Consider the following 11,348-nt stretch of genomic DNA (forward strand, 5'->3'; position numbering starts at 1 on the left):
GGACACGTGGTGGCAGCCCCAGCCGGCCCCACAGTCAGTTTGGATACCCCAGTGTCCTCAAGTGTGTTTATTTTAAGGGAGGCAAAGTCCTGGGCTGCCGCAGGGTCACCGCTGTGCCTGCCCGGCCTCTCCTTAAAGTCCCTGTGGGTGCCGGCGGGAGGAGGAAGAGGGTGGGTGGCAGCAGCCGGGCATCGTCCCGCACCCACACACCTTCGGACCTGGCACCCGTGTGCCGGGAGCCGTCAGCGTGGGGCCGGGGCCACCCCGCAGCCCAAGCCCATTGTCCTGGCAGGCACAGGGACGGCCATCTGCCTGTCCCTGCCGGCAGCTTCTTTGTTCGCTGCCCAGCGCATGCTCACGCAGGAAGAGCTCCCCACGTGCTTCGCCCTTTCCCTCTCGCGGAGGCACCTAATGAAATAAAGGATTTACTGCAGCAAGGGGGAGGGAAGGGAAACGGGCTGAGCAGTTTGAAAATGTCGTGCCTGGCCCCAGGGCTGGGCTCTTTGGCCGGGCACAGGCGGGGCTGGGTGCAGGCAGCACCGGGCAGCGCCAGGTTCTCTGCCATGGCCGGGCTGTTCTTGGGGCAGCACGAGGCGGGTGACTGCTGTGGTGGGAGCCGTGCACTGGCAGTATGATGGTGCTGTGACCTGGGGTTTTTTCCATCCGAGCTTGTCCTTGTGTGCCATCCCCACGCCCCCATGCTCTGCGGAGCAACTTGTCCCCAAGCTCGTTGCCAACCACCGCACCCAGCCCCAAACGGGCCAGGAGGACTGTGCCGGGAGGCGAGAGACCCAGCAGGGAGAGGCAATGCCCCTTTCTCCTCCCTGCAATGCAAACAGAAACCGAAAAGGACCAAATTCCAAAGTTCTTATTCAAGCCCAGGTGCCGCAGCCCAGGTGGAGGCACAGGGACTGTCACCTGGGTAGCCCGGGCACGGAGCACAGCAGCTTTGAGGGACGGGGAGCGGATCCGTGTGACGATGGCCCTGCAGTTGCAGATGGTGGTGTCCATCCCTCTGGCTGCTGCATCCCAGGGCCCGAAGTGGGGCTGTGCCAGCCTGGCTTCCGGCAGTGCCCGCGGCCACTTGCCCACCTGGTGAGCCCAGAGCAGCCCTGGCTGCGTGGAGACTGTCACAGCAGCGGCACGTACCAGGGAGGCTCGGAGGACACTGGCTCTCTGGGGGGTAGACCCACTTGCCCACCTCGGGGCCTTGGTTGCAGGACACTCTGGAGGTGACCACGCGTCCTTCCTTGCAGATGACTCCTCGTCAGAGAGCTGCAGCGGGAATGGCTCCTCCACCCTGAACCCCTCCACCTCCAGCAGCACGCAGGGCGACAGCACCTTCCCCGAGATGAACGGCAATGGCACCGTGGCCCCCATGGACTTCACCACCTCCGCCGATGACCAGCCCATCAACCTCTGCGACAAGCTCACACCTGCCCACGTCACCCCCTCCTACCAGTCGGACGGCTGCAGCGCTGATGGGCTGCGCAGCAGGGTCAAGTACGCAGTGAAGACCACGGCAGAGGTACAACCGGGGCTGCCGGCACAACACCGGGGTGGGTGACATGGGGCAGCCATGTGTCCCCAGCCAACGCTGGGCACGGGCCATGGCATGCTAGGAGCAACTGCACGTGAGGCGCCTGGGGCCAGGCAGGGACACAGCTCCTGCCCCCGCGCCAGGAAAGCATGGGGGGGCAGCAGGGCCCGGAGCCTTTCCCTTGTAGGGAGGGAAGGATGGACAAACGCTGCGCTGCGGCTGCAGCTGTGGCAGAGCAGCTGTGCCTGGCCACACTCCAGCCCAGGGCTGCTGCTGCTCAGCAGAAATCAGCCCAAGCGGCTGCAGAGGAAGGGAGGGACAGTTTAGGAGAGCGGAGGTGTCCCCACACCCTGCCCCAGCACCCAGGCTCTGAGGCGGGTTCAGCTCCCCCACACCTGCTGTGCCGCTGCCACTGTGCACAGAGGAGCTCGTTCTGCGGGATTTGGGCAGCATTTCGCACAGGGTCAAGCAGAGTCACACTGCCTGGCTTCAGGCCACCATGTCCCCCCTGCCCCAAGCAAGCAGGAGCTGGCACTGGGGGAGCCTGGCCATGGGTTCATCTCCCCGCGTTGCAGGGGCCATTGGGAGATGGGCCAAAGCCACAGAGAAAGGACTTTTCCCTGTGCCAGTGGGCAGGGGCACAGGCAAGGGCTGCTCACAGTAACCCCCGTCTCCTCTCAGTCCCCTCCATACAGCTCTGGCAGCTATGACTCCATCAAGACGGAGGTTAGCGGTTGTCCCGAGGACCTGACTGTTGGCAGGGCCCCCACGGCTGATGAAGATGATGATGACCATGATGACCACGAAGACAACGATAAGATAAATGACTCAGAGGGGATGGACCCGGAGAGGCTAAAGGCCTTCAACGTAAGGAGGGCTCCGGAGGGAGGGTGAGCTGCCCTCCCCCCATCTCCGTGTTCCCACCCTCTGTTTTCTCCTTCGCAGATGTTTGTGCGCCTTTTCGTGGACGAGAACCTGGACCGCATGGTTCCCATCTCCAAGCAACCAAAGGAGAAGATCCAGGCCATCATTGAGTCCTGCAGCCGGCAGTTCCCCGAGTTCCAGGAGCGGGCGCGCAAGCGCATACGCACCTACCTCAAGTCCTGCCGCCGTATGAAGAAGAACGGGATGGAGATGGTGAGTGGCCGCCCCACTGCCCCGTCACTTGCCACCGCTCCTGGGCCAGTGGGTTCCTGAGTACCTTCTCTGCTTGTGTCTCTGCAGACCAGGCCCACGCCGCCACACCTGACCTCAGCCATGGCTGAGAACATCCTGGCCGCTGCCTGCGAGAGTGAGACGCGGAAAGCAGCCAAGAGGATGCGACTGGAAATCTACCAGACGTCCCAGGTACGTTGCTTGTGGCTGGAGGTAGGCGAGAGACGGAGCCCACAGCGTCCTATGACAGGGTGGGGAAAATAAGAGAGGTTTCTGAGCAATATGGCAAAGTATTTTTAACAGCCTTTCTGATAGTCAAAGGGCTGCAGAACAGGGTCCTGGGCTGCATTCTGAGACTCAGGCCTGTGGGGATGGGGATGCTGGTTTGTGCTGGTCATGCTGCAGCCGTGGGTGTCCCTGTGGAGGACAGCCAGGCTCCGCGCTGGAGTAAATCGGTGTTTCCCTTGCGCAGGACGAACCAATTGCTCTGGACAAGCAGCACTCCAGGGACTCTACAGCCATCACCCACTCCTCCTACTCACTGCCAGCTTCGTCTTACTCACAAGACCCGGTCTACATCAACGGAAGCCTCAACTACAGCTACCGTGGCTACGGGTCCCTGGGGGGCAGCCTGCAGCCCCCCGCCTCCCTGCAGACAGGCAACCACAGTAACGGTAGGTGGCCACACTGCACTGGGGGGCACAGGGAGCTCCCGCATCCCACATCACCAGCTGAGCCGCTCCCAAAGCCACTTTCTCCTCCCACCACCCGAGGCCTCTGCCCGGCTGCTTGGCTTGCCATCAGCTGGTGGTTAATTGTTGAACTGAACTGGGAAGGACGGTCCAGGTGGCACTGGTGGAGGGAAGGAGTGTCACAAAAAAAAGGAGAATCTGTACCACCTATTAATTATTAACAGGAGCAGGCGCCTATCACTGCACGGATCTCATTGCTGGTATGAGCTGTTCCTTCTCCTGCAGGCACCAGCTGCCCTCAGGGACAGGGACGGGGCTGGGGCAGTTTGGGGCTCTGCAGCAGCACTCGGGGCTCAGCTGAAGGACTTGGGGCCCCTGAGGTGGGGCAGAGGGTGTCCCCTTGGGCAGCAGCAATCTGGCTTTGCCCTCCTGGCAAACCCTGGGCTGCCTTCACTTGCCCAGGGCACTGGGGGTTCCTGCTCGGCCTCTGCCCACCCCGATGAGGGCGGATTTGGGAGGATGTGATTTCCGGGGCCCTGAGAGATGCCTGTCTGGGATTAACTCTTATCATCCCTTCCTAATGCTTCTTAACCCTGAATAAAGATCCCGCCCCGGTCTCCAGCTGCTGAGACCTAATCCTCATGGCTGTGGAGAGGCCACAATGTTTCCCCCAGCGCAGCCGTGGCCCCCAGCCCTGCGCTGCCCCGCACCCTCCTCTCGTTTGCTCCTTGGTGTGTGTGAGACAGCGACCGGGCAGAAACACCTCAGAGCAGCCCCAGGAGGAGCAGAGGGCCCTGGGTGTCACACCCAGCAGCACCTTGCTTCTTTCTAATGTTTTTTTAAACCTCTGCTTTGCAGTTATTTTTTTCCCCTTTGTCCAAGCTCTTTCCCAGTTCCTTTAGAGGTGGGAACCACAAGGAGTTGCACCTTCTCCTGCCCCTGAGCACAGAGGCTACAGGGGTTTGCTGCCTATAAGCTCTTGTTCCTCCATCCCCCACCTGAGGCAATTCCTGCTCAAATCCACATCCCAGCTCCTTCCCCCTGGGTGAGCTGGGGAACAGGCTCCGCTTGCTGCTGCCTTTTCTGTCCAGTGAAATTGCTTTCGCATGAGAACCTCCTCCTCCCCTTCCCTGCCGTGGGAGTCTGTGGGAGTCTCTGGTGCCGCTCGGGCAGCATTCACTGCTCCAACCTTTCTGTCCCTGGAGTTTTCCCTCCCGCCCTGGGTGATGCTCCCCCTGCTGCGCAGGACCTGGGCTCGGGACTGCTGAACTCTCCTGGTTTGCAAACCGCTGCAGCACCCGTCCCTGCTCCATCTTGTGCATGTCCCACAGACCCAACAGGAGCTCAGCCTTTCTCCAGCATCCCCAGGCGCTCCTCAGCCCACAGCCAGGGAGTGCTTCAGTGGCTTCTCCTTTCCCCTGGCTCCAGCCTTATCTGCCTCCTCTAGCAGACCTCTTTCCTCTTATCCCCATTTCTAGTTCATCATGTGGTTCTTAGACCTTGTTTGGCTTCTTTTACTCAGCCCATTACGAAGCTAATTCCAGTTTTCGCGCTGCCTTTCCCTGGCTGTGTCACACCTTAAGCTGTGCACCAGTTTTTCTGCCAAACCTGCAGACACCCAATTCGGGCTGCACACGCGTGTGCGTGGTTGGGCGTGTGTGCAGACAGCCTGGATCCTGGAGAACTCCATCATTTTGTGACTTTTTGCAGGTTTAAGATCTGTAGCGAAACGCGAGGGCTGTGAGCTGGAGCAGCCGTATGTTGTGTGCTGCAGAGGACAGACATATGTTGCCAAAAATCATATGCGATAGAGGTGTAGTAGAGACCGACTTAGGAGAAAAAAATATCCTGGCTCATGAGGGAAATCATCAGTTTTGCCGGACTGCATTTCATTTACAGACCAAACCACAGAAACATGCCCAGTAGGACCATGTAGCCTCCCCCAAAATGTTCTGCCTAGGCTGAGCACAACCCCACGTTGTGGCCGGGGTTGCATGTGACAGCGCGGGACGGGCACATCCCCGTCCCACCCCACAGCCGGGCCCCACGGCACCTGTGCTGGCACCGACACCAGGTAGTGACCCAGCAGTAATGCAGGGAAATGCGCCGGGTGGGATGTTACCATACACAGAGGAAAAACCAGAACCTGGCAGGTGATTTTGGTGGGCAGGTACCTTCCGGCGCACGTTTAGCTCCTGGCAGAGTGCGGCCACAGACTGTCCCTTTGCAGAGCAGATGGGACAGGCTGCAGGATGGGATTTTTGTCTTCTTGATGACTCTGATGTCTCTTTCCTTGTGGGTGTTGTAGGGTGGTGACCTGGCTGCGCTCGCTGCTGCTGGGGCTCCTCATGTTGTCCAAGTCCCCGCACTTTGCAGGGACTGTCTAGAGCTCCAGGAGCAGCAGCGCCCATCTGAGGCCTCCCCGGGGCAGGACGATGCTGCTCTGTCTGAGCTTCCCTCTTGCTTTTCCTCGGCAGGTCCGACCGATCTCAGCATGAAAGGTGGGGCGTCCAGCACGGCCCCCTCCAACAGCACCAACCGGGGAATGCAGGCTGCCCAGCTCAGCCCCACGGAGATCAGCGCCGTGCGGCAGCTCATCGCCGGCTACCGAGAGTCGGCGGCGTTTCTGCTGCGATCCGCAGACGAACTGGAAAACCTCATTTTACAGCAGAACTGACTCCCTGTGTCTGTGTCACTCCTCTGTCTAGAAGACAATTTCTACCTGCTAGAAAGAGGCTCCCCGTGGTGTCCTGCTCAGGACCAGCAGCGTCCTCCCGTGAAGCGGCGGGTACATGTAGTTTTAGAAGGTGGAATTCAAAAGACCTGTTTTCTTTTACACTCCAAGCACCTGGGACTTCAGGCACAAGGACACGTTTTTGAACCAACACCCGTGCGTCCAGCCGAGCAGAAGCCAAACCTGCGGCTTGGAAGGATGCGGGACTTTGAAGGGCAGAAGGGAGCCTGGGGAGGTTTGGGGCTGCAGATGTGTTTAGAATAACCTTTGTGGACCCAAATGTTAGATTCCTGTCCCCAGATAATTTCCAAGTCTTAGGTGAGCTGAATCACATATTTATTGAGAAATGGACCCTCCTTTCCCCTTAGTAATTTATTTTTCTGAAAATGGATTCTTTTGAGTTTGTACAGATTGCCAGTTTTTTGTCTGTCTGATCGGAAGGAATTTATTCCTGTGAAATAACACATTCCATATCACGACACTACTAATCTCCAGGCAGCTCTGCCTGTTTCTCTGGGGAGCCCTTGTCTTGCCATCCAGCGCTCGTCCTCCAGGCAGCGCCGGTGGCAGCCGGACAGCGGAACAAGCAGCATCCTGCTTAGAGTTGATTCTCAGTGGTCCCATAGCAGCAGTGGGGTCTAAACCTCCTGCAGAGACTCGGCAAGCTCAGCACACCTCTGGCCAGAAGGACGTCTCATGCTAATTTAAGTCATTGCAGATCAGAGAAGGAAGGAAATTCTGAGAAACACTGTCTGATGGTCACTGTCCGTACTCTACCTCACACTACATCGTGGGCTCTTCCAGGCCTGGCCGAGCGGGGGGACGGTGAGTGTTGCAACCGTGTGGATCGCGCCGCAGAGGCTGGACCCGACCTGGCCGGTGCCGCGGATCTGCTGGGGTCCTGCTGCAGGGCCTGCACCCCCACCCTGGGAGCCACCCTGGGGGCAGCAGGAGAATAAACCTTCATGGAACCAAGGGGGTGAGGCTCCAGCCAGGTCTCTGCCCGAAAAGCTGCTGGCTCCTCTGCGAGAGATGGAAACGGGCGATGTTCAGCAACAGAACTGACAAAATCCTCTCTGGGGTGCGGGATCCTCCCCTCTCCCTGCTCACAGTCCTGGAACAAGCCCACAGTTCCCAAACGGTAGCCTGACGTCCATCGTGCCCCGTGACCACCCCCACCCCAACAATGCACTTCGTTTTGCTCAGTGCAATACCTACACCGTGCTGCTAACCCAGGGGCTGCACTGGGGCGCTAAGCCCAGCGCAGCGCTGAGCCCAGCCCAGCGATGGGCTGAGCCCAGCAATGCAACGTGCTGCAGAGCCGTGGGGTCCTCATAGCCCCCCGCTCAGGCAGGCATCCTCACCACAAGAGAGAGATTCCAGTGTAATCCCCAAAAAGGTAGATAATGTCTCTCTTTGGACCCAGCTTTTTCCTTCTTTCTCATCCCCTCAGAGCCCACGGCCGGGCCTGTGGGTCTGTCAGGGCTGATGTGGGCTCGAGCTTGGTGGCAGCAGCTGGTCCCAGCAGGTCGCTCAGGAGCTTTTATACCCAATTATACCCCACACACTGGAAGAAAAGCAGAACCTCTGCCCTGCTCTTAGTCTCAGCACAGAAAAAGCCACTGGCTCCTGAGGACGGGCTTGCCGGGCAGCAGGAGGGCTTTGCATTGTCACCGTTGCATTGACTGTTGTCCCCAGACTGTCACCTTCCCTTAGTGTTGGATCGAAGGCCCCAGCGCCCCAGCCGCTGGGCGCAGTCGGGGTGTCCATGCTGATGGCTCCTCTGAGTGGAGCCGAAGCTGGAGCTGGGGCAGCCGGGACCCCCCCAGCCAGCGCTCAGCACTTCCCAGCCTGCCTGGTGCATCCACCACGTCCTCCCATCCGTGGAATTTATGTAAATATTTATTTTTGTGTGAATACCATGAAGTAAGAAACCTTTGACAAAATACATAACTGCAGCCGTTTGTGAGAGTCTCCCGGTTCAGGCAGGAGAGGCAGAGACAGACAATCGCTGTCCCGGGACCCCCCGCCGTCCCCCCGGCCGAGCACCAGAACGTTCCTGCAGAAAGAGGTTCCCCAGGGGCTCACGGACACGTTGCCATCAGCTACTCTTTGTTTCAAGTTTTATTTATCCGAGTTTCAGCGGTCGTTACCGGATCACCTCGGAACTCGTCTCAGCGTGTTCTGGAGTTGGTGGCTCTGGCGCGTCGTTCACCTGCGGCCGAACGGTACAGACTGAGCCGCCAGCGCCCCGGTGGCAGCCGCAGCTGTGACAGGTCATGAAACAAACGGGATTGACTACAAATTTCTGTCAGGGATCTTTTTTTGTCTTTTTTTCTTTTTTATTTTTGCAGTTTCTTTGGCCCAAGCTCCACACATCTCAGTGCTGTTCACGGGTCTGCGCTCGGCTGCAGCTCCTCCAGCACCGTTCGCAGCCACATCCCCGCGCTCAGCGGGCAGGAGGGGCAGGAGTCGCTGGTCCGGGGTCTCAACAAGGAACGGGCAGGAGCAGAACACGCCGGCTCTCCAGATGTGGAAGGAGAATGTTGGGTTAGCAGATGGTCTGGACGTCCCTGGTTTTGTTGGAAAAAAGCTAATCACTGGTTGAGAAAATATAATTTTTTTTTTAAATTTAATTTAATTTAATTTAATTTTAAACAACCATCCTGCCCTGGATGTGCGGTTCCCGTGACGGTGTCTCTACATGGGAGAGCGTTCCCGGGATTGTGAGCAGACATAACTTGTACCTCCCCATCCGAAGGGCCACATCCCTCCACGAGTGCCCCTCGGATTTAGTACCAGTTCATGAAAAAAATGCTGCTTTGAACTCAGAGGGTTAATATACTTTTGATTTGTAATTTTTTGTAAAACTTTTTACAAGGTAGCATAGTATTTCACCAGAATACCAACTACAATCCGTCCATAGTCTGATTTTTATATAATTTAGTGGTGCTTTAGAAACTTTTGTTTGGTTGTTTCGGAGCTGTACAGCTCAGTTCTTCGCCTGTACCTACCTAAGACCAATGTGAACCTTTGTATTTTTGCTCCTGATTTTGGACTCAGTGAAGTGTACTGTTTACATGTACAGAACTCCCGGCCCCCGTGTGCTCTGCAAGAACCCGCGTTGACGAGGAAGCTGCACCTCACCCGTTTGTCTGCTTAAGGAGCCACAGCCCCAGCCCCACACACGCACCTGCCCCGGGGACGCCCCGCTACACAAACACCCTCGCAGCAATTTGGGGTTTTGCACAAGCTATTGCGTTTTTATTTCCTTTTTCCCCAGTAGTCGATGTTGGGATTGGCCTCAGCTCCGGTCCAGAGGATGCGGAGCTGCCGGAATTGAGGCAGAGCCGCTCGGAGCATCATCGTCCTCCTGGTGCGGGTTCAGCGGCACGAGGGGCTCAGCCGAGGACACGGGAAACGCTCATCAGCTTAATTGGAGACACGTTTGGCCCCCCCAGCTGGTCCGATGGGTGGGTGGGAGCCTGGGGTTCCCCGTGAAGCTCTTTGGAAAGTCGCTGCTTTCCGAGGGCTCCCATAGAAAGCGTATGGCACTTAATCCAGCTTTTAAGGTGACACTTTATTGCTTAATCGATTCATTTGGAAATGATATTTTTGCAGATAGGCACCTATGCAACTTAATGTGGCTCTTAAGCAGATGAGCACTTCCTCCTCAACGAGCTTGATAAGAGTTATTTGTGTTATATACTGTGGATTTTTCCAGTAAATGTGGCTTAATATTTTAATTCTTAGAATGTGTGTCTATTATATATGTGATGCAACTTAATTCTGTTCTGTTTGTGGAATGATTAGCACAGGCCAACTCCCTGTTCCCTCACTTAACAAAGACCAATGAGCTGTTAATCGAGCTGTTATCTCCATGGTATTACCTGCTAAATGCACTGATTTCATAAGTATGTGGAATCCTTTTTCTTTTTTTCTTTTGAATCTGTATATCATATATAAGACTGAATCTACTTAATAAACACTGTATAACAAGAAGGGCTTTCTCCTCCGCCGCCAAGCCCCCGGTGCTGCTGGCACCGCCCGCTGCCCTCGCCCGTCGCCCCGGTCGCCCCCACGCGCCATCGGGCACCCGAGCGGGATCCAAATTCCGGTGTTACAAGGGAAAACACCCAAATCTTTAAACAATTTCGACATAAGCTGTGCTTTCCATTCCTGAACAGACCGTCACGGTACCAGAGAGAGCAGCACCAGCACTCACGGCTGGGGCCAGTCACCAATTTTATGCTTAACTTATATTTTGACAAAATTAATTTTGTGAAGTGTCTGTTTTTTGTGGGGAAAAAAAAATATGGAGTTTTCATTGAAGTTTGTGGAAAGTTCTCCCTCTCCCTCATGGAAAATACTGATTTTTCATTATCGGCTTTATTCACTAAGTATAATAAATCTTTGCATCCATCAAACATGTATCTCAAAGCGCTGTGTAGATAAAATCTCCTGCCCTACATCTGAGGCTGGCGGATGGTGAGGAGCCAGGACAGAAACCCGGCGGGTTTGCAGCTCGGGTGGAAACGCCACCGGTCGATGGCGCCCGGTGCCTGCGGTGCCCAAAGGCCCCAGCTGGACGTTTGCGAATGTAAAAGCTTCACCCAGGACGGCTCATCCCCACGGGATCCGCCACGCTAATTAATGAACACCCGTGTGTGTGCGGAGCTGCCGTGAGTGTTTGCAGGACATGCAGGTTGAGCGTCCCCGTGTGCCCGTGACCCGGTTTGATCACCCACAGCCACCCCCGGCCACGGGGGCCTCGGCCCACTGGGGACGTCCCCTCTGGCCACAACCGGCTCCACCGCGGAGCGGGACCCACGCAGCAGCCGGTCTGTGAGAGACGATCTGTTATTTATCAGAGAAATAGCACAGAGACAAAATTGCTCTGTGTGAAATTGTGGCATTAATAGGGTTTTACTCCTGAAACCTCCCATGTCCTGCAGGTAACTCATCCTGACACCGTCACCCACCACAACGATAAAATAGAAAACTTGGTATCAGTTATTTAATGGTTTTACTACTTACCTAAGTAGCAACTAATTTTCTGCATTACTTATTTTTAGCGTATTTAGCTTATGTGGGTATCTTCAACCACTGGGCAGAGCTTAAATCGTAAACCTCCCACGCTCGGGACAGAGGTTTCTCTGCCCCACACTGCAATGCTCAGCTCAGCTCAGCCCCTTCACGTCTCCAGAGTGGGGGCACTGAACAGCCG

The 11,348-nt window shown here is 56.5% G+C and overlaps 1 protein-coding gene across 5 annotated transcripts in view; it reads left to right on the plus strand.

Annotated features, from left to right (window-relative positions):
- Positions 1–10,548, plus strand: part of NOL4L (nucleolar protein 4 like) — a 60,134-nt gene extending 49,586 nt beyond the window's left edge. For all 5 annotated transcript variants that reach the window (XM_065849706.2, XM_065849707.2, XM_065849708.2 and 2 more), the window contains 6 exons: positions 1,257–1,528; positions 2,222–2,407; positions 2,486–2,677; positions 2,765–2,887; positions 3,168–3,369; positions 5,865–10,548. In XM_065849706.2, coding sequence (XP_065705778.1) covers positions 1,257–1,528; positions 2,222–2,407; positions 2,486–2,677; positions 2,765–2,887; positions 3,168–3,369; positions 5,865–6,064 — 1,175 coding nt within the window. In that variant the 3' untranslated portion in view covers positions 6,065–10,548. The remainder of the gene's footprint in view (positions 1–1,256; positions 1,529–2,221; positions 2,408–2,485; positions 2,678–2,764; positions 2,888–3,167; positions 3,370–5,864) is intronic.
- The last annotated feature ends 800 nt before the right edge of the window (positions 10,549–11,348 follow it).

Source organism: Patagioenas fasciata, chromosome 16 (genome assembly GCF_037038585.1).
Source record: "Patagioenas fasciata isolate bPatFas1 chromosome 16, bPatFas1.hap1, whole genome shotgun sequence".
Taxonomy (NCBI): Eukaryota; Metazoa; Chordata; class Aves; order Columbiformes; family Columbidae; genus Patagioenas; species Patagioenas fasciata.